Source organism: Cervus elaphus, chromosome 14 (assembly GCF_910594005.1).
Source record: "Cervus elaphus chromosome 14, mCerEla1.1, whole genome shotgun sequence".
Taxonomy (NCBI): Eukaryota; Metazoa; Chordata; class Mammalia; order Artiodactyla; family Cervidae; genus Cervus; species Cervus elaphus.
The window spans coordinates 52,901,411-52,922,397 of record NC_057828.1 but is presented as its reverse complement, the minus strand read 5'-3'; the positions used below and the strand labels follow the sequence as shown (position 1 = coordinate 52,922,397).

At 60.1% G+C, this 20,987-nt stretch overlaps 2 protein-coding genes across 6 annotated transcripts; both read left to right on the top strand.

Moving 5' to 3' along the window:
- Positions 1-4,213: 4,213 nt before the first annotated feature.
- Positions 4,214-16,437, top strand: MIB2 (MIB E3 ubiquitin protein ligase 2). 4 transcript variants are annotated; one of them, XM_043924486.1, is made up of 21 exons: positions 4,214-4,506; positions 5,943-6,098; positions 9,733-9,988; positions 10,069-10,240; positions 10,374-10,491; positions 11,160-11,266; positions 11,420-11,614; positions 11,761-11,903; positions 12,008-12,115; positions 13,124-13,225; positions 13,308-13,470; positions 13,548-13,681; positions 13,767-13,915; positions 14,001-14,157; positions 14,250-14,410; positions 14,498-14,624; positions 14,711-14,944; positions 15,356-15,534; positions 15,602-15,795; positions 15,872-15,937; positions 16,113-16,437. In XM_043924486.1, the coding sequence occupies exons 3-21, from the start codon at positions 9,821-9,823 to the stop codon at positions 16,349-16,351; spliced, it is 2,916 nt and encodes a 971-aa protein (XP_043780421.1). In that variant the 5' UTR covers positions 4,214-4,506; positions 5,943-6,098; positions 9,733-9,820; the 3' UTR covers positions 16,352-16,437. The 4 variants fall into 4 exon arrangements, with proteins under 4 accessions (XP_043780421.1, XP_043780423.1, XP_043780424.1 ...); XM_043924488.1 differs by lacking the exon at positions 10,374-10,491 and having other exon boundaries at positions 12,020-12,115; XM_043924489.1 differs by lacking the exon at positions 12,008-12,115.
- A 1,451-nt stretch (positions 16,438-17,888) lies between these two features.
- Positions 17,889-20,950, top strand: MMP23B (matrix metallopeptidase 23B). Of its 2 annotated transcripts, none has more exons than XM_043924503.1 (8): positions 17,889-18,224; positions 18,549-18,685; positions 18,768-18,907; positions 18,972-19,139; positions 19,502-19,666; positions 19,743-19,853; positions 19,928-20,054; positions 20,145-20,950. In XM_043924503.1, the coding sequence occupies exons 1-8, from the start codon at positions 18,066-18,068 to the stop codon at positions 20,467-20,469; spliced, it is 1,332 nt and encodes a 443-aa protein (XP_043780438.1). In that variant the 5' UTR covers positions 17,889-18,065; the 3' UTR covers positions 20,470-20,950. The 2 variants fall into 2 exon arrangements, with proteins under 2 accessions (XP_043780438.1, XP_043780439.1); XM_043924504.1 differs by having other exon boundaries at positions 17,899-18,224; positions 20,164-20,386.
- The last annotated feature ends 37 nt before the right edge of the window (positions 20,951-20,987 follow it).

Below are 20,987 nucleotides of genomic sequence, written 5' to 3'. Positions count from 1 at the left end.
AAGGAAAGAAGATTTCCCTGGTGGCTCAATGGTAAAGAGTCTGCCCGCCAATGCAGGAGACACACGAATTAGAATCCTGGGTCAGGAAGATCCCCTGAAGGAGGAAACGGCAATGCACCCCAATATTCTTGCCTGGAAAATACCATGGACAGAGGAGCCGGTAGGCTACAGTTCATGTGGTCCCAAAGAGTCAGACAGACAACTTAGCGAGCAAAACAAATGACGAGAAAGAAGAGGAGGAGGTGTGGTTTTTATGCCCTCATTGTGAACAGTCGTGAAAATGTGGGGGTGGGGAGAGGTGGGCAGACGTGTTTGGAGAGCATGCTTCTCCTTGACCTTCTTGGGAAGTCCATAGAAATGTCTAAATTTGTTTTATGTTTTTTACTTTTTATAACGTAGTCACAAATATATTATTTATTTGGCTGCACTGGGTCTTAGTTGTGGGCAAGTGGGATCCATTTTCCTGAGCAGGTATCAAACCCGGGCCTCTGCATTTGGAGCATGGAGTCTTAGCCACTGGATGATCAGGTTCAGTTCAGTTCAGTCATGTCTGACTCCTTGCCACACCGTGGCCTGCAGCACGCCAGGCTTCCCTGTCCATCACCAGCTCCCAGAGCTTGCTCAAATTCATGTCCATCGAGTTGGTGATGCCATACAACCATCTCATCCTCTGTTATCCCTTTCTCCTGCTGCCTTCAATCTTTCCCAGCATCACGGTCTTTTCCAATGAGTCAGTTCTTTGCATCAGGTGGCCAAAGTATTGGAGCTTCAGCTTCAGTTCTTCCAATGAACATTCAGGACTGATTTCCTTTAGGATGGACTGCTTGGATCTCCTTGCAGTCCAAGGGACTTGCAACAATCTTCTCCAACACTACAGTTCAAATGCATCAATTCTTCAATGCTCAGCTTTATTTATGATCCAACTCTCACATCCATACATGACTACTGGAAAAACTATAGCTTTGACTAGATGGACCTTTGTCAGCAAAGTAATGTCTCTGCTTTTTAATATGCTGTCTAGGTTTGCCATGGCTTTTCTTCCAAGGAGCAAGTGTCTTTTAATTTCATGGCTGCAGTCAACATCTGCAGTGATCCTGGAGCCCAAAAAAGTAAAGTCTGTCACAGTTTCCACTGTTTCCCCATCTATTTGCCATGAAGTGATGGGACCAGATTCCATGATCTTTGTTTTTTGAGTGCTGAGTTTTAAGCCAGCTTTCTCACTCTCCTCTTTCACTTTCACAAGAGGCTCTTTAGTTCCTCTTCACTTTCTGTCATAAGGGTAGTGTCATCTGCATATTTGAGGTTATTGATATTTCTCCAGGCAATCTTGTTTCTAGCTTGTGCTTCATTCAGCCCAGCATTTCACATTATGTACTCCACATGTAAGTTAAATAAGCAGGGTGACAATATATAGCCTTGACGTACTCCTTTCCCAATTTGGAACCAGTCTGTTGTTACATGTACAGTTCTCATGATTGCTTCTTGACCTGCATACAGATTTCTCACGAAGCAGGTAAGGTGGTCTGGTATTCCCATCGCTTTAAGGTTTTTCCACAAAAAAGATCTTCATGACCCAGATAACCACGATGGTGTGATCACTCACTTAGAGACAGACATCCTGGAGTCTGAAGTCAAGTGAACTTTGACTTCAAAGGCTTTGGCGTAGTCAATAAAGCAGTAGTAGATATTTTTCTGGAACTCTCTTGCTTTTTCGATAATCCAATGGACATTGGCAATTTGATTTCTGCTTCCTCTGCCTTTTCTAAATCCAGCTTGAACATCTGGAAGTTCTCGGCTCATGTACTGTTGAAGTGTTGATTGAAGTATTTTGAGCATTACTTTCCTAGTGTGTGAGATGAGTGCAATTGTGCGGTAGTTTGAACATTTTTTTTTTTTTTTTTGGCATTGCCTTTCTTTGGGATTGGAATGAAAACTGACCTTTTACAGTCCTGTGGCCACTGTTGAGTTTTCCAAATTTGCCGACATATTGAGTGCAGCACTTTGACAGCATTATCTTTCAGAACTTGAAATAGCTCCACTGGAATTCCATCACTTCCACTAGCTTTGTGTGTAGTGATGCTTCCTAAGGCCCACTTGACTTCGCATTCCAGGATGTCTCGCTCTAAGTGAGTGATCACACCATCGTGGTTATCTGGGTCATGAAGATCTTTTTTGTATGGTTCTGTGTATTCTTGCCACTTTTTCTTAATATCTTCTGCTTCTGATAGGTCCATACTGTTTCTGTCCTTTATTGTGTCCGTCTTTACATGAGATGTTCCTTTGGTATCTCTAATTTTTTAAGGAGATCTCTAGTCTTTCCCACTCTGTTTTCGTCTCTTTCTTTGCATTGATCACTGAGGAAGGCTTTCTTATCTCTCCTTGCTATTCTTTGGAACTCTGCATTCAAATGGGTACATCTTTCCTTTTCTTCTTTGCCTTTTGCTTATCTTCTTTTCTCAGCTATTTGTAAAGCCTCCTCAGACAACCATTTTGCTTTTTTGCATTTCTTTTTCTTGGGGATGGTCTTGATCCCTGCCTCATGTAGAATTTCACAAACCTCCATCCATAGTTCTTCAGGCACTCTATCAGATCTAATCCCTTGAATCTATTTGTCACCTCTACTGTATAATCAATCATAAGGGATTCGATTTAGGTCATACCTGAATGGCCTAGTGGTTTTCTCCACTTTCTTTAAGTCTGAATTTGCCAATAAGGAGTTCATGATCTGAGCTACAGTCAGCTTCTGGGCTTGTTTTTGCTGATTGTATAGCGCCTCTCGATCTTTGGCTACAAAGAATATAGTCAATCTGATTTCGGTATTGACATCTGGTGATGTCCATGTGTAGAGTTCTCTCTCTTATGTTGTAGGAAGAGGGTGTTTGCTATGACAAGTGCATTCTCTTGGCAAAACTGTTAGCCTTTACCCTGCTTCATTTTGTACTCCAAAGGCAATCTTGCCTGTTACTCCAGGTATCTCTAGATTTTCCAGTTTTGCAATCCAGTCCTGTGTGATGAAAATTACATCTTTTTTTGGTGTTAGTTCTACAAGGTCTTGTAGATCATCATAGAGGAACCGTTCAACTTCAGCTTCTTCAGCATTGCATAGACTTGGATTACTGTGATATTGAATGGTTTGCTTGGAAACGAACAGAGATCATACTTTCATTTCTGAGATTGTACCCAAATACTGAATTTCAGACTCTTTTGGTGACTATGAGGGCTACTCCATTTCTTCTAAGGGATTCTTGCCCACAGGAGTAGTTACAATGGTCATCTGAATTAAACTTGCCCATTCTAGTCCATTTTAGGTCACTGATTCCTAAAATTTTGATGTACATTCTTGCCATCTCCTATTTGATCACTTCCAATTTACCTTGATTCATGGGTTTACATTCCAGGTTCCTATGCAATATTGTTCTTTACAGCATCAGGCTTTACTTCCACCACTAGTCACATCCACAACTGGGCACTGTTTTCGCTTTGGACCATCAGGGAAGTCCCCAAAATGTCTAAATTTAATACATCAAAAACTAGTCTTCTCTGGCTGAGAAACGTAGGGGTTTCTGTCAGAAGAAAAGCTATTACAAGGGTTGGAAGTATTTGCCTCTGGGGGAGACTGGCATGTGACAGATGTTTTTCACTGTCTTCATTTCTGCGAGAATTAAAACCACACACACACACACACACACACACACACACACACACACACACCATGCACTGGTGTAACTCTGATTTTAAAATATATCAAGTTAAAAAAGTTGTGAAAACGCCTCATCGCTACACCCAGAAGAGGCAGCAAACCGTCTCCACAGCAACCCAACGCGGCTCTGAAACCAGCTGCGCCACGTAGGGCCAGGCGAGGGTGACGCACTTCCGCATCTGGCCCCGCCCCTCCGCCGCAGGGGCGTGGTGGTCTGGTCCTCTCTTTCCCGGCCTACGCGTGCGCAGTCTTCCGAAGCCGGGCGCTTGGGGTGCTAGTGTCCCCACGCCGCCCTGGCCGCAGCCCCACGCATTGAGAGGCACGAGAATTGCCGTAGTTTGCAGTCTGCATTCGTCTCACAACTTGTGCACACGTTGTCAGACGCGAGAGCGGACCCGAATCATTCTCGCGGAGGCAAGGCTAGCGGCTCCCCTCCCTGTCGGGGCGGGGCTAGGGCCGTAGCTCAGCCCTCACTCCCCTTACGTCACGGCTCTGCTGGTCCTCCTGGGAGTTGTGGTTCGGGCCCGCCCCTCGGCCGTGGTCCCAGGGGGCTGCGGACTACGGGTCCCGGCAGGCCTCGCGTTGGCCCCTGAGCCCCTGGCGCCGGGGGCTTCGGGCGGCCTGAGCCAGTGGCCTCTGGCGCTGCGCGGCACAGCTTAGCACCTGGCAGGTTGGCTGGCTCAGAGAAGTCTAGCTCGCGGGTTGGCCGCCCCACACACTGAGGCCGCAGCCGACCGACTGACAGACTCGGCCCTTCTCAGGCCCCCGGAGCCTAGGCGCAGAGCGGCCCGGACGCAAACTTCCGGGCAAGTGGAAGGGTCGACAGGGCCACCAGGCCCGGGGTCGGCAGCGGCGGGGGCCCGGGGAGGTTTCCCGAGGAAGGTGACGAATGACGGGCGGGACGCACCCGAACGAGTGAGGAAGGGGTCACTTTCAGGGTGGGCGCCCGGCTCAGCCTGTCCAGCCCCGCCCCCCCGCAGGCCAGCTGCTGGAGTCCAAGGCGCAGCGCTGAGCGCTGACGTCGGCTGAGCCGGGTCCGCCAGCCCTCCGGTCCCTACCCCGGCGGCCCTAGACCCTCGGAGCCCTGCAGGGTAGGAGGCAGGCCCCTTGGGGCAGCTCTGGGGTCGTGAGCGTGGGCCGGGCATGGGCGTGTAGACAAACCAGCGAGGCGCTGATTGTGCGTCTTGGCATTCCCCCCCCGCCTCCACCGCAGCCGCAGGGTCTGATGGCTCAGGGCTTGAGCCAAAGGTTAAAGGCCAACCCCCAAGTCTCCAGGCTTCAGGGCTGCAGCCCACCTATCTGTAGGCGAGCGGGGGGCGATTGGACAGCTAGATAAGAGAGCTCTTGAGGGGCTCAGATTTTGTCTGATGCCGCGTCAGAGAGGTTTTGCTTGTTTTTGAATGTGTCTAGGGTGTTGGGGTGTGAATAATCCTGCCTCTCTCCTTTTGAGTTCAGAACCAATAGAGAAAATAAGTAAAGGTGCCAGACAGGCTCCTGGTGGGCATCAGCGGGGCAGGGGTTGCGGCAGCGTTACAGTGGAAACACTGGCACACCAGGTCCTTCCTGGCAGGTCCCCTCCTCTCTCTCTCCCTCTGGCCTGTTGCTCCAGGTGCAACAAGTATCTGAATGTCATGCTCCCGCCCAAGACTGGCCCTGTGCAGTGGTTGGGTGGTGACTGCCCTGTCTGCAGAGTGCCTGAGGGCTTCTGTCTGGGTCGCCAGAATTAGGGTGATGGCCTCCCTCTACTTCCTTTAGGCCTTCTTCCAGCAGGTGACTGACAGGCCAGACTCCCTGGCCACTCAGGATGTCCACCTCGGCTTCAGCCAGAGCTGCCACATGACTGGAGCCTGTGATTCGCCAAGTCTTGCCAGTTGACTGTGCCACACGTGGTGCGGATTTAAACTCCATCATTAGACCAGCCGGAGGTGCCCAGAAAGGAGTGGCAGCCTCTGGTGGCCAGCATTCAGCACCCAAGTTGATTCTTCTCAATAAAGACAGTTTGCCAACTTACTAGCTAAATGGGATTTACTCTTTGCAGCTTTTTAAAGTTTTTTTTCATAAAATAATCAAAATAGTGCAAATACTTTATTTCTATATTGTCTAAACGTGTGCTTTAGAAATACTTGTGCCTTCCAAAGAGAAACTAGTAAACCAACAGAGCAGACCCAGGTGTCCACCCATTTGGTTGGAGTGGTAAATGCTAAAAGTGTAAGACTGCCTTTTAAAACCCATTTTTCCCCAGACCTGCTGACTGGCTACCTGTTTGGTTTGCTGTGCTCTGTGTCAGCCATGGATTCCAATCTCCAACAGGAAATCTTGGTGGCTGAGCAAAATTGTGACCCGAGAAACAGCAACTAAGCATTTGGGATGCTGACAAGAGGCTGGTGTATACGCTAAGGTAAGTGCCAGCTGCTCATGCCCTGAGTGCCTCTGTGTTCGCACTTCGCCATGTCCTACTGTTGGCGACCCCATGAATTGCTGGTCATCAGGCACCTCTGTCCATGAAGTTTTCCAGGCAAGAATACTGGAGTGGGTTGCATTTCCTACTCCAGGGGATCTTCTCCACTGAGGGATGGAACCCCCATCTCCTTTGTCTCCTGCATTGGCAGGATTCTTTAGCATTGCACCACCTGGGAAACCCTCAGGGTCATCATAAACCTTTGCAGCGACAGCCTTTGGGGGTTCTGGTGCCACCAGGTGCCTGGGTTGTAAGCTCTGAGGAAGATGTTAGAGTACTGTGTTTCTGCCAAAAGGAGAAAAAGGAAGAGCGCTCTGGATGAATTCCTCACTGAAACAAGAGTTCCTTTCCTCCCTATCCCCTCCCTTCCCCTGACCCCGGTCTATTTCCCACTTGCCATCCCCTCCCTTCACACCCTGGGAGACCTTCTGAGGTGAGATAGTGAGCCCTGATTGTGGAAGGGCTGGGGACCTGGGGGTCACATGGAGCATGAATGGCCATGTCCTGGGTCTTGGTGACAACAATGACAAAGACCAGGCAGGGAGGCAGGTGGCAGAGTAGCAGAGAGGCCTGGAAAGCCTCTGGGCTGCTTCACGGGTGTCCTACAATGCTGTGCCCGAGCATCAAGGTCTGAGAGCCAGGAGGGCAAGCAGGGGGCATTGTTGGGGGCCCTGCTCAGACCCAGCTGGGGTGATGCCCGGCTGGATGGAGGTGCTGTGGCACAGGATCCACCTGGACACCTGGGGTGGAGTGTGGAGGGGAGGACTGCTCTTCTCTGTTCACTCTCTTCCTTCAGGGGCACTGGTCTGAGCGGGAGAAAGCCCGAGGCTCAGCATGTCCATTCAGCTCTGTCCCCCATGGGCTAGTGGGCTCCCAGGGGCACATACTTAGGGAGCATGGCAGGTTGCTGGCCAGCACTGGAGAACTGCCTGGCCGTGCTATAAATAGGGATGTGAACACGACAGGTGCTGGTCAGAGGCATTTCTTGTGACAGGCTGGACTTTGCTGGTGACCTAGTAGAGCCACTGCTGGCTGAGTCTTGGTCCTCTTTTCCCACAGACCTTGCTGGGCGCCTTCCACCCCCAACCATTCTCTGCCTATCCCCCTGAGGGCAGAGCCAGGCACTGGCCACACCTGCTCTCCTGCTTAAGGTGTCCAATCACCCTAAGTCTTGTTGGAGACAGTCTGCGGCCCATGGCCAGTGGATCTGTAGGCCTACAGGAAGGGTGGGTGCAGCAGCCGACCAGGTGGGCTGAGAGGCTGGGCTCACAGGCTACAGAATAACTGTGGTGCTGACTTTTGGGAGAGTGCCCTTTCCTGCCCCTTTATCTCAGTCTCCAGGGCCAGTTTCTGGGCCTTGCAGGTGGCATGTCCCCTGCGAGCAGGCACTCTTGCTGCCTATCGGCCCACACTTGTTTGGGTATGTGGCTGCCTGGCTGACTAGCTCAGCAGGAGCGCCTGGGAAGAGTAGGGGGCAGCTCAGCCCTGCCCGGGAGCCATGGCAACCCTGGAGGCTCCCTGAAGGGCAGTGCCTCCTCCCTGCCGTTGGGCCAGTGGCTCAGGCTGGGCTGCCCTGCCCGCTTGCACATGAGTGGCAGTTGCTGACAGACGCCAGGCAGGAGGCAGAGGCCACACGTGAACAGCCCTCTGACAAGGCAGCAGCCCACAGGCCCTGCCCTTGTCTGGGGCTCACTGGCACCGAAGAGCCACAGGCATCCTCATGTGGGCTTCTTGCTGTGGCTAGCAGGACAGGAAAACCCTGGTGCCCCGTCTTCTTTGGGTCCAGAGGCCGTCGGGGGAGGGTGGCTAGAGGGCAGCGGGAGCGGGAGGCCTCATAGCCCCTGCGGGGCAGCCATCAGGTGAAGGAGCAGCGGGGTGTCTTGCTGAGACTAGGCCTCGAGTCGGAAAGACTCGTCATTTTGGATGGTCCACCTGTATCTGGAAGCCCTGGCAGTCTGGGCGGGGTGAGGAGGGAGTGAGCACAGGCACCTGTGGGGGCAGGGGAGGACTCGTAGAAGGCTGAGCTGGCTGAGCAGTTCATACCACTGAGAATCTGAGGGTCATTCACTTGGACTCTAGGCTGGGTGTGGCCCAGGAGCCTTGCCCTGTAGGCAGTGCCCCCCCCCGCGTACTCTGTGCCCGGCGCTGGCCTGCAGGTGAGACTGAGAGGGTGGCCGTCAGGTGACCTGTGAGCTCAGGCCTGGGATGCTGATTGTTGGGCTGGGGTTGTGGGGGGTGGTCCAGGTGCAGGGGTGACGCGTGGGTCTCCTTCCCTGTTGCTGGCCGAACCTTGGGCTGGCCTGGCGGCCTATGGCTGCTCTGAGCCACTGGACACTAGAGGGAGCAGCTATACCCCAGCAGGCCTCAGGCTCTCCTCTGGCCTTCCAGGAGCCCTGCAGTGCAGTGAGTTTCATTCAGGGATCCAGGCCTGCATCTTTCCCAGCCTTGGGATCCTCATGCTGGGGAGGCAGTCTCCAGAGATGGAGGGGTGACTGCTCTCTTACTGTCCTGGGGTCCCGAAATCCCTCCCTCTTCACTACTATCTTGCGGGGCCCCGAGTCCCCTCCCACTTCAGGTTCTATTGCTTTAAACTCTTAGGGGTTGTTCAAATCCATTCATGTTAAACCAATTTTATTGAGGAATCACATAATACCAGGAGGCACAGGTCATGAGTAATCCAGCTTTGCAAAGTGAACACACGTGTAATTGGCACCCAGATGGGGAAAGAGCATGTGCCCAGTTCCAAGCCCCGGTGACTGCCTCAGCCACTGTCGCCCTGCCTCCAGCGCCCTGGGTTTGCTTGTTCTGTTTGTGAGCTTCCTGTCGGTGGGGTCAGGTGCACTGCTCCTCTCCCTTAGCATCTGTTTGTGAGCTCTGTTGTGTAGTGTGGTGGGTCATGCTCCTTTGAAAGTAAATCTTGTCAGGACCCGGTTCACCCTTGAGCCTGCAAGGCGGGCCCTGCTGTGAACAGTGCCTCCTCCTGCCTGGGGTGGCCAGGCCACACCTCTCAGAAGAAGGCCCAGCAGTGAGGCCCAAGTGAAGGCGCACTGCTCACCGGGCTGTAGGTAGCATCAGTCCCCAAGTGTGTTAGGTGCTGGAGGTACCCAGGGTTTTCCTGTTTTCTGTCGGATAGTCTGCTTTGTGCATGAGGTCAGCAGGCTCTCTTTCCTCACTCTGGGTACACCAGTCTTAAGTGCCGGCCAGTGTTTCTTCGGAAAGTTTTGTCTTACCTTGCATATTGATGTCTGCAGTCCTAGTAGCCCCTCCCCCCGCCCCCATGCCAGCCACCCAGAACCTGATCTGCTGGTGTGTAGACCTCCTGACCAGATCGTATTCCCTGGTCCCTGGGGATCTGAAGTCCCATCACCAGGACTGCCCCCACACTACTGTTCCAGCTCCCCGCAGCTGCTGGGGAAGGGGTCCCTTTCCAGAGAGGTGTCCCACCTGCCCTCCAGCCTCAGGGCATTCCAACGTGCCCCTTCCCCCACACTGGTTTCCGTCTCTCCCTGGCAGTCCTCTGGTGTGACCTCGTGTGGCTTTCTCCATGTGGCCCGATGGTCCCCTCTCCCCGCAGGTCTCCACCATGGACCCAGACCCCCAAGCGGGCGTGCAGGTGGGCATGCGCGTGGTGCGTGGCGTGGACTGGAAGTGGGGCCAGCAGGATGGCGGCGAGGGCGGCGTGGGCACGGTGGTGGAGCTCGGCCGCCACGGCAGCCCTTCGACCCCTGACCGCACAGTGGTCGTGCAGTGGGACCACGGCACCCGCACCAACTACCGCGCTGGCTACCAGGGCGCACACGACCTGCTGCTCTATGACAACGCCCAAATCGGTGCGGGCCCCGGGGGCGGGGCTGGGGCGGAGCTGGGTTGGGGGCGGGGCCGGCGGCGCACCTGACGCTGCGCCCCGCAGGCGTCCGCCACCCCAACATCATCTGCGACTGCTGCAAGAAGCACGGGCTGCGGGGCATGCGCTGGAAATGCCGTATCTGCTTCGACTACGACCTCTGCACGCAATGCTACATGCACAACAAGCACGACCTGGCCCACGCCTTCGAGCGCTACGAGACGGCCCACTCGCGCCCGTGAGTCCCCCCAGCCTTCCCAGTGTCCCACCCCACCGGCCAGCGTCCAGGGCCTCCTCAGAATGCCTCCGACACACGACGAGCCTCAGTCCGGGAGGGCTGGAGCTGCCTCCTGCTGACTGCTCTGCTGCAGGTCAGGTCTGTCCTGAGCCATTTCCTGGAGGAGTGACCAGGCTCGTGATCACCCCAGGGGCCTGGGCATTGACACCAGCCCTCACCCCCTACAGAAGGCGACTGTGTCCACCTAGCAGGTCTGTGGAGGTCGGTGCTGTGGATGGGGCCTCCTCACCCTGTCCCTTCCTCTCGCCAGGCTCTCACTGGCCCCCCAGTGCTGCCTGACTGGGGCTCTGAGAGTGGCCTGTGTGGGGTGTGCTGCTTGCATCTGCTGTGGTCAGGAGGGCCCATGCTAGGGAGGATGGGCACCCAGAGGCGCACCCCTGCCCTCTGCACTGTTGCTGTCACCTCCTTGACACCCCTACCCGGGGAGGGGAGGGATGTGCTGGCTAGCGAGGGAGCTGGGAGCAGCCATCCAACACCTGGCCAAGCCTGCCTTCCTCACGCCCGCGTTTCCCACATGCTGAACCCTCCCCAGGCCAGGCCAGGTGCTGAGCTCTGGGCATAGCTCTGACAGGATACCTAGCTCTCCAGGAGGTGGCAGATGTGGTGTGACCACACACAGGAACCATGCGGTGAGGGTGGGCCTGGAGCACCCGTCCAACCTGGTGTCATGAAAGGCCCCTGGAGGGAACCAGTCGGCAGCCCCACTCGAGGTCCAGTGTGGAGGGCACTGGCCTGGGGGGCCTTCTGTTCCAGGGGAAGAGAACCCGGAGTGGGAATGGGGAGCAGGGCTGCCAGAGCAGAGGGTCTGCTCCTGGCACTACTGCCCTTCATGGCCTGGGACCCACTCTGTCTCCTATAGGGTCATGCTGAGTCCCCGCCAGGGCCTCCCAAGGATCCCGTTAAGGGGCATCTTCCAAGGGGCGAAGGTGGTTCGGGGCCCCGACTGGGAGTGGGGCTCACAGGATGGTGAGTGGGGGCCAGGTGGGAAGGTGGGCTCACAGGATGTTGGGGGGTGGGGTGGGAAGGTTGGGGGGGCGGTTGTGGGAGGCGGTTGCCACCAGCTGTGGCTCATCCTTATGGCGTGGGTTTACCCTGCTGGTGGGGCCACTGTCTTCCCAGGAGGAGAAGGGAAGCCAGGCCGAGTGGTGGACATCCGTGGCTGGGATGTGGAGACAGGCCGGAGCGTGGCCAGTGTGACGTGGGCCGATGGCACCACCAACGTGTACCGTGTGGGCCACAAAGGCAAGGTGGACCTCAAGTGTGTGGGCGAGGCAGCTGGCGGCTTCTACTACAGGGAGCACCTCCCAAGGCTTGGTATGGGTGGGCCGTCCACCACGTGCCCCCCCCCATTTGCCCTCCGTCCTGCCCTGGACCTGGGGGTGGTCTCTGGAGTCACTGAGGTGAGTGGTGTGGGCAGAAGGAACTGCCTGAGCCAGCCCTGCTGCACCCCCCACCCCCAGGCAAGCCTGCAGAGCTGCAGCGCAGGGTCAGTGCTGATGGCCAGCCCTTCCAGCGTGGGGACAAGGTCAAGTGTCTGCTGGACACGGACGTGCTGAGGGAGATGCAGGAAGGCCACGGCGGGTGGAACCCCCGGATGGCCAAGGTGAGATGCCCCACCTGGTGAGTTCCCGTGCCCACCCTCCCCATGTCCTCTGGCTCCCCGCCCTCCCTGCTCCACCTGGCCACTGCCTCCATGACCCGCCACAGTTTATCGGACAGACGGGCACCGTGCACCGCATCACAGACCGTGGGGACGTGCGTGTGCAGTTCAGCCACAAGACCCGCTGGACCTTCCACCCTGGGGCTCTCACCAAGGTGCATGGGGGGGCTGAGCTGAGCCCCTTCTGCTCACTTCTGCACCCCCTTTCATGTACCTTCTTGGCCCTGGGAGTGCCTTCCTCTAGCCCTGAAGGACGAGGTCAGGGCCTGGTGGGTTTAAAGGGGATTCAGTCCACGAAGAGGGACCTAGATGTGAAGGGGAGGCCCAGGGCGTTGTTGGAAGTGGGGGGGACAGGAGACCAGGCCCCAGCATGTGTTCTGAGGGCCAGGGGAGCTTCGCAGGCTGCAGGTGGCATGGTTGGGCAGAGTTCCTAGAATGCTCCCGTGGGTGCTGCCTGAAGGGTGGGAAGGCCCCTTAGGACAGGGGTGGATCTTTAGGACACCACCCTGGATCAGGGTGGTGGGCATGGTGAGAGCTGTTTGAGAAGCAGTATTTCTCAGAAGCAGGAGGGAGGAGGTGGAGGGCAGGTGGCAGAGCATCCGGTGATGACCCCTGGACAGAATGCAGAGCCAGCACTCAGCTCAAGCTGGAGACACCTGGGACATGTGGGCCTTCAAGGAGGGGTTGTGGTGGGGTCACAGGACAGGTGGTTTATAGAGTGAGTTCTGTCTGTGCAGGTGAGGGCACAGGTGTGGATAAAGTTGCTAGGGAAGGTTTGGGGTGCGGGAGGAGCAGCCCCTGGCCCCGCCATGTTCAGGCTCTGTTCCCAGTCATCCTGGCGCCCCTCCTCCAAGCTTGGCTGGGCTTGTCTTGGTCATACTGCCCACCCCCCCATCAGCCCGTGGTCAGGCCTGCCCCAGCCTGAACACCCCTGAGCTGGCTCTGACCATCACCCCTGTGGTTCTGAGGCTGGGCCGGCAGGGCTGTCCTGGTCACCTGTCACCCTTATTGGGTGAGACCCTCTGGTTGTGTTTTCAGGCAGGGGCTGGGGTCCTGATGAGGTGGAACTGAACGAGGGTGGAGGCCTTCCTGCTCTCCGACTCTGGGCAGCCATGCCCGCTGGGGCTCCTCATGTGCTTCTCTCGTGCTCCTCTGTCACTCAGCAAAACTGCCTGGTGGGTGAGGTGGTGCGGGTTATCGACGACCTTGACACGGTGAAGCGGCTGCAGGCTGGCCATGGGGAGTGGACTGATGACATGGCCCCTGTGAGTCTCCCACCCTTATTTCCATGCCTATCACACTTACCCCCGGGAGGCACGCTTGTGACCCCACCCTCTCCTCATTCAGGCTCTGGGCCGCATTGGGAGAGTGCTGAAGGTTTTCGGAGATGGGAACGTGGGTGTGCTGGTCAGTGGGAAGCTGTGGACCTTCAGCCCCTCCTGCCTGGTGGCCTACCGGCCTGAGGAAGATGCCAACCTGGACGTAGCTGGGCGAGCCCGGGAGAACAAAAGTGAGGGCATCCAGTGAGCAGCTGGTTGGGGCAGGGCTGCCCTGGCCACCACTGACCCTCAACCCCACCTTCCCCAGGCTCCCTGAGCGTTGTCCTGGACAAGCTTCGAGCCCAGAAGAGTGACCTGGAGCACCCAGGGAGGCTGGTGGTGGAGGTGGCTCTGGGCAATGTGGCCCGGGCTCTGGACCTGCTGCGGCGGCACCCGGAACAGGCGAGCCCGAGACCTGCCTCCCGGCCCAGCCAGCCCCAGTGAGGGGGCCAAGGGCCAGGGACTGACCCTCTGCCTCTCCCGGCAGGTGGACACCAAGAATCAGGGCAGGACTGCCCTGCAGATGGCCACCTACCTAGGCCAGGTGGAGCTGGTGCGGCTGCTGCTGCAGGCTCAGGCGGGCGTTGACCTGCCGGATGACGAGGGCAACACAGCACTGCACTACGCAGCCCTGGGGTGAGGCCCGGCCAGAGTGCGAGGGGGCTGGGCCTACAGGTCCAGCCAGCGGGCACAACGCCCCTCCTGCTTCCTCTCCTGCCAGGAACCAGCCCGAGGCTGCCCGGGTACTCTTGAGCTCAGGTTGTGGGGCCAATGCTCTGAACAGCACTCGGAGCTCAGCACTGCATGTGGCCGTGCAGAGGGGCTTCCTGGAGGTGGTGAAGGTCCTCTGTGAGCGTGGCTGTGACGTCAACCTGCCTGTGAGTGCTGGGTCCCCTGGCTCTGGCCCTGGGGTCAAGGAGGTCGTGGCTGAGACCTCCTTGCGAAGTGATCACTGGCCTACCACCGGCAGGATGCCCATGCTGACACACCCCTGCACTGCGCCATCTCAGCGGGCACTGGTGCCAGCGGCATTGTGGAGGTCCTCACCGAGGTGCCAGGCATCGATGTCACTGCCACCAACAGCCAGGGCTTCACCCTGCTGCACCACGCGTCCCTCAAAGGCCACACACTGTGAGTTTGGGGTGACACACAGCTCCTGCTGTACCACTGGGCCACGGGGTCGCCCCCGACCCCAGAGGCATCTCCCTGCTCCCACAGAGCTGTCAGGAGGATTCTGGCACGGGCCCGGCAGCTGGTGGACGCCAAGAAGGAGGATGGGTTCACGGCACTGCACCTGGCCGCCTTCAACAACCACAGGGAGGTGGCCCAAGTTCTTATCCGAGAGGTGTGGACAGAGTCCCCTGGGCCGTGGACTGGGGTGTCAGGGCCCACCAGGGTCCCTGGGTTGAGCCCGTGCCCACCCCTCCCCAGGGCCACTGTGATGTGAACGCTCGCAACCGTAAGCTGCAGTCCCCGCTGCACCTGGCTGTGCAGCAGGCCCACGTGGGGCTGGTGCCACTGCTGGTGGATGCCGGCTGCAGCATCAACGCGGAGGATGAGGAGGGGGACACGGCTCTGCACGTGGCCCTGCAGCGCCACCAGCTGCTGCCTCTGGCAGCTGATGGGGGCGCAGGGGACCCGGGTCCCCTGCAGCTGCTGTCCAGGGTGAGGAATTGTGACTCTGGGTGCTGGGGAGGGGGACGCAGAACTGGGCCACAGGTTCCTCTGCCCTCTCTCCCCTCAGGATGGCTGGACCAGGCCTCGTAGGGTGGGCAGGCTGGGCCACAGTGGTTTGTTCTGTGACCCTGGTCACCACTGCTGGCCCAATGTTCCTGAGAGTCTGACCAGCTTGGGAGAGGGAGTGGGGTCTAGTAGGGCTTGGCCCTGCCATAGGCCGAGTGGTGTGTCAGAACACGGCCTCCGTGCCACCGGCTGCCCAGTGGGGCCCTTTGCCTTTGGCTCCAGGGGCCTCAGGGAGCAGGTGCTCAGGCCTCTGCAGCCAGGTACCAGCAGAGGCTTCCTTCAGGCCAGCATTCCCAGGCGCTCGCCCTCACCAGCGTCTGTCCTGCCATCCAGCTACAGGCCTCGGGCCTTCCGGGCAGCGCGGAGCTGACGGCGGGCGCAGCGATCGCCTACTTCTTAGCGCTGGAGGGCGCCGACCTGAGCTATGCCAACCACCGCGGCCGGAGCCCCCTGGACCTGGCTGCTGAGGGTCGCCTGCTCAAAGCCCTGCAGGGCTGTGCTCAGCGCTTCCGGTGAGCCGGCGGGGCGGGGGGCGGGCTCGAAGCTCCGGGCCCTTTCAAGACCCCTGTCCCCACGCAGGGAGCGGCAGGCTGGCGGCGGTGGCAGCGGGGGCTCGGCCCAGGGCCCAAGACTGGTGCTCAGTGCTCCGAACACTGTGACCAACCTGCATGGGGCCGCGCCGACGGGGCCCGAGGCCGCCGAGTGCCTAGTGTGCTCGGACCTGGCGCTGCTGGTGCTGTTCTCGCCCTGCCAGCATCGCACAGTGTGCGAGGGTGAGTGCGGGGTGGGGAGGGGGGCGCGGCAGCCGGGCTGGACGGCCCCTCACTCAACCGTGGCCTCCCCCCGTAGAGTGCGCACGCAGGATGAAGAAGTGCATCAGGTGCCAGGTGGTCATCAGCAAGAAGCTGCGCCCAGGTGGGGCCCGGCGCCCGCCCCGCCCCACTGCCCCCAGGTGTGGGCCGCTGCACCCGCCCGCGGCCCCGCCCGATGTCCACGGCCCCGCCCCCTTTCGTGGCTCACATTCTATTCGCGATTCTCTCGCAAGACCTCGGCCCCGAGCCCCCGCCCCTGACCTGGACCTCTTCCGCAGACGGCACGGAGGTGGTCAACGCAGCCCCCGCGCCCGGCCCGCCGCGGCAGCTGGTGGAGGAGCTGCAGAGCCGCTACCGGCAGATGGAGGAGCGCATCACCTGCCCGATTTGCATCGACAGCCACATCCGCCTCGTGTTCCAGTGCGGCCATGGCGCGTGCGCGCCCTGTGGCGCGGCACTCAGCGCCTGCCCCATCTGCCGCCAGCCCATCCGCGACCGCATCCAGATCTTCGTGTAGCCCGCGCCCCCCGCCTCGTTCCGGGGCCATGCCCCGCGGCCACCCTCGCGAGCCCTTTCTCTGTGTTTTATAAAAAGATTGCTGGACTTTGTGTCTGGTTGCCTGTCTGGGGCGGGGCCGTGCGGGTCCCCTACCGCGGACCGTTCTGACCGCACCCCTTACACCGTTGGCCCAGCGCTGGGTTCTGCGCTTTGGCCAGAGGCCTTGCAAAGCCTCTCCCGACCCGCGTATTCTGCCCTTCTTCCCAGGACTCACGGGTCCAGAGTGCGGCCCGGACCCTGGCCAGAAAGAACGGGGCCCCGGGCTTGCAGTGTCGTCCAGAGGCACTGAATGGACCGAAACCCCAGCAATAGCCACCTCCCTGCCCCTGGGGTGGGCTACAGAGTCGGGTTTTGGCTAAAGCAGGACCTGGTCTCGCGGCAGACTGTGCGGTCCTGGCTAAGTGGGGAGTTGGGCGAGGCCTCCGGTTTCAAGCCAGGAGCCCCGGCAGGGTCTCAGGACCGCTGAGCGTGGGCGGAATACGGATTTGGGGAGAGGGCAGGACATAGGACGGAGAGGGTCGGTGTGTTGGCTCGAACTTAGTCATGAAGTGAGGGAGGGGACTGCCCTCGTCTGGACCCAGCGGCCGGGCGCTTTCCAAGAACCACCAAAATGCTCCCCTGGAGCCTCAAGGCTGTCCGCCAGCCACTTGGCGCTGACCCTGCTGGCCCGGCGCGCCACTGTCACTCTGGGCTCAAAGCCTGGATGGAGAATAGGGAGGGCCCGCACCCCCGGCCTCCTCTGGCTGGGCGCCTCTCCACTCGGAGTAATTCCCCCAGCCCCCATCCCGTCTCCCCTCCCCGCAGTCCGCTCCGCCCCGGCGGGCCTCCCGCCCGGCCCTGGATCCCGGTTCCCCCAGCCCAGAGGCGCCCGCGCCTACCTCCCGCCTAGCTCGGCTCCTCAGCCAGGGGCAGCCTGAAAGCCGTCCCGTCGAGTCTTCTGCTCTTGGGACACCCGGCCCCCAGCCCCTACTCAGAACTGTCCAGACTTCGGTCCTGCTTGCGCTCCGCAGGGAGCGCCTGGTGCAGACTCCTGGCTCCTATGGCCCCCACCCCCGCACCTTGTGAGCTTTCCCTGTCGCCCGCCAGGTCCTTCCGCTGGCCCGGGCCGGTCCCTCTCCCTCCTGGCACACAAACTTCGCTCCGCAGGCGCCGTCCCTCTTCCTCAGCCTGGTACTCACTTGCCACGTCCCCTCCCGTCGCGTCCCTCCCCTCTTGCGGGGTCCCTGTCGCCAGCGCCTGCGGGGGATATGTCCTCAGCTGACCAGGATGGAGTTTCCACTGCCGGGTCTCATGGGGTGTCGAGGGGCTTGGGGGGACTCCGTTTGGGAGAAAAGTTGCCGAGTCATTCAACTTCCAGCGCGTTTGGGGACCCCAGCTGACATTCCCGCCTAAGCCTGAGTCCCTGGCGTCTGTCCCTTCCCTGGCGTCCGGGGCCCTCCTCGCCCCCCCACTGCCAAGTGACCCCGCCCAGCGGGCCCTGCCCAGGCCACCGCCACCGACCCAGAGGCTCAGGTCCCCGCGCCCCAGGCTGGAGGCGGCGGGGGTGCTCCCGACAGTGGGCGGCCAGCTGGTTCCCTTCAGGGGCGGCCGCACGCCCTCCCCCCGGGGCTGTAATCTGAGCCGCTGCCGCGCCGCCCCGCCGCCCCAGCCCCGACAGCGAGTCCGCAGGCGCCATGGGCCGCGGGGCCTGCGTCCCCTCGGCGGCGTCGGGGGCCCGCGACCCGGCCCGCCGGCTTGGAGCCGTGCTGGGCGCGCTGTGCCTCTTCCCCGCGCTCGTGCTGTTGGCCTGGCCAGGGACTCCGACGAACGGGGCCGGGGCGAGAGCAGCGCAGGTGAGAGCGGGCGCGGGAACGGGTGGGTCCGGCCCCGGCTCCACGGTCCGGCCGTGAGTCCGCGTGTCCGCGGATGCGGGGGGAGGGGCCGGTGGGGGGCAAATCTGCCGCCAGCTCCGCCCACTCCGACCTGGCGTGTTTTTAGTAACTTTTTCTGTTAAGTAAACCCGGCACAGGGTAGAAAACCAGAAACAGCCGAAAGGCAGAAGGAGGGGCCATCAGCACTCCCTGGAGCGCGCCCCCTTTCCAGGCTCTTTTCCTCGAGACCTGGGACTTGGGGACAGTCCTTACTGCCTCCCCACGGAGCACTTGCTTCCCTTCAAGGGCGACGCTGCGCCCCAGACTTCGGGCGTCCTGGCCTCCGGGAGCCTCGGTCCGCCGCACCCCCCGGCGCCCCGCAGACGCCGCTACACGCTGACCCCGGCCAGGCTGCGTTGGGAACACTTCAACCTTACGTACAAGTGCGGCCCTGGCCCTGGCCCTGGCAGGTGGGGGGAGCACGGTGTCTCCGGCCGCCACCCCTGACCGTGACTCCTACCCCAGGATCCTCTCCTTCCCGAGAAACCTGCTCAGCCCCAGTGAGACTCGGCGGGGTCTGGCTGCCGCCTTCCGTATGTGGAGTGACGTGTCCCCCTTCAGCTTCCGCGAGGTGGCCCCCGAGCAGCCCAGCGATCTCCGCATAGGTGGGCGCCGTGCCCCTGCCCCCGCCCCACCCAGAGGCCCTCTCTCAGGCCCGTGCTCCCCCAGGCTTCTACCCCATCAACCACACGGACTGCCTGGTCTCCCCGCTGCACCACTGCTTCGACGGCCCCACGGGCGAGCTGGCCCACGCCTTCTTTCCCCCACACGGCGGCATCCACTTTGACGACAGCGAGTACTGGGTCCTGGGCCCCACACGCTACAGCTGGAAGAAAGGTGACGCGGTCCTGGCCTCCCATGGGGCCCTCCACTACATGGGAACAGCGGGGGGTCTTTGAGGGGTCGTGCAGGGGATTTGAGGTCAGGCTGGTGGGGAGGGGAAGGCTGGTTGGAGGCTGTAGGCCTGGGTTCCGGGAGTCCTGAAGCCCCCCCCACCCCCACACCGCTGGAGCCGGAGCCGGAGCCGCATTCCTGGGGGCCAGCTCACCGCCTCGCCGGCCTGGAACATTCTTATCTTCCGTGGCCGCGGCGGGGAGGCTCCCTGCGCTGCAGCAGCTGTGCAGGCCGCGGGGAGCAAGGAGGCAGGGTGGGGGTGGTTGCTGGGCTGGGTACCGGGCGCTGATCGGCCGGGCCCGCAGGCGTGTGGCTCACCGACCTGGTGCACGTGGCGGCCCATGAGATTGGCCACGCGCTGGGCCTGATGCACTCCCAGCACGGCCGGGCGCTCATGCACCTCAACGCCACGCTGCGCGGCTGGAAGGCACTGTCGCAGGACGAGCTGTGGGGGCTTCACCGGCTCTACGGTGAGTGCGGGGCCGGTGGTGAGTTGCAGGAGGCGGGCGGGGGCGGCCGCGTTCTGAGGTCAGTCTGCCTCCGCAGGCTGCCTGGACCGGCTGTTCGTGTGCGGGTCCTGGGCTCGGAGGGGTTTCTGCGATGCCCGCCGGCGACTCATGAAAAGGCTGTGCCCCAGCAGCTGCGACTTCTGCTATGGTGAGGTCGGGTGTCCGCCTGGCCTGGGTGCGCGGGGGCGCCCGGCGCTGATCTGGCTCCCCCACCCCGAGCAGAGTTCCCCTTTCCCACGGTGGCCGCCACTCCGCCGCCCCCCAGGACCAAAACCAAGCTAGTGCCCGAGGGCAGGAATGTGACCTTCCGCTGTGGTCAGAAGATACTCCACAAGAAAGGCAAAGTATAGTGAGTGACCCGGCTCCGGCGCCCGACTGAGGGCGGGGGGCGGCGGGGGGGGGGGCGCGAAGAGGGGAGGGCGGGACCCTCCCTGCCCAGCCCTCCGCCCTCTCCGCAGCTGGTACAAGGACCAGGAGCCCCTGGAGTTCTCCTACCCCGGCTATCTGGCCCTGGGCGAGGCGCACCTGAGCATCATCGCCAACGCCATCAACGAGGGCACCTACACGTGTGTGGTGCGCCGGCGGCAGCGCGTGCTCAGCACCTACTCCTGGCGCATCCGCGTGCGGAGTTGAGCGCCGCGCTTCGGGTTGAGGCCGCTGATAAAGCACTTTGTCTCTCAAGTCTCCTTGCCCTTTCTTGGGATGGTGGGTGGCTGTTCTTGCGCCCAGCGGGTGGGGAACCTGCTGAACAGGCTGACCACTAGAGCCATGATCTGGCACGTGCTCAGTGCTGGGGAGGCAGGGCCCCCGTGGCTGCAAGGCTTCCCTGAAGAGTGGGGTGATCTGGGGAGCAGGGCTGGGGGCACCAGCAAAAGGAACTAGTTTGGAGCAGGTGGGGGCCCCAGACAAATCCTGTCCAGCCAGACTAGTAGCTGGAGGTCATGCAAGTCAGGAAGAGATGAGTCCAAGTGGGGTTGGAGGCCTCCCTTTATCCCTGCCTCCTCTCAAGAATGTGGGGGCCCTGGCTCCCCACACCCCCAGGGAGCACTAGTTCAGGATCCAGCACAGGACTAGCCGCTTAAAGAAGGATATATCAGACCTTTCCTCCAAGAATATTTTACTACATCTTAAAACACAGTAACAACCTTGTACAAAAACCCACTGTGGCTTAGAGTTCACATGCCTGGTTCTAGGGGCCCTGCGTTGAGGAGCAGGAAGGAGCCCCAGCAGCAGCCTGAAGATTTATTTATTTATTTATTTTTTTTTTAGAGAAGACCGTTTT

Coding starts and splice junctions, on each gene's coding strand:
- MIB2 (XM_043924486.1), top strand. CDS start 9,821: ATGGCGGCGAGGGCGGCGTGGGCACGGTGGTGGAGCTCGGCCGCCACG. Junction 15,535..15,601: donor GGCTGTGCTCAGCGCTTCCG/GTGAGCCGGCGG, acceptor GTCCCCACGCAG/GGAGCGGCAGGCTGGCGGCG. Junction 15,796..15,871: donor GCATCGCACAGTGTGCGAGG/GTGAGTGCGGGG, acceptor CTCCCCCCGTAG/AGTGCGCACGCAGGATGAAG.
- MMP23B (XM_043924503.1), top strand. CDS start 18,066: ATGGGCCGCGGGGCCTGCGTCCCCTCGGCGGCGTCGGGGGCCCGCGAC. Junction 18,908..18,971: donor GCCCAGCGATCTCCGCATAG/GTGGGCGCCGTG, acceptor GTGCTCCCCCAG/GCTTCTACCCCATCAACCAC. Junction 20,055..20,144: donor CACAAGAAAGGCAAAGTATA/GTGAGTGACCCG, acceptor CTCCCTGCCCAG/CCCTCCGCCCTCTCCGCAGC.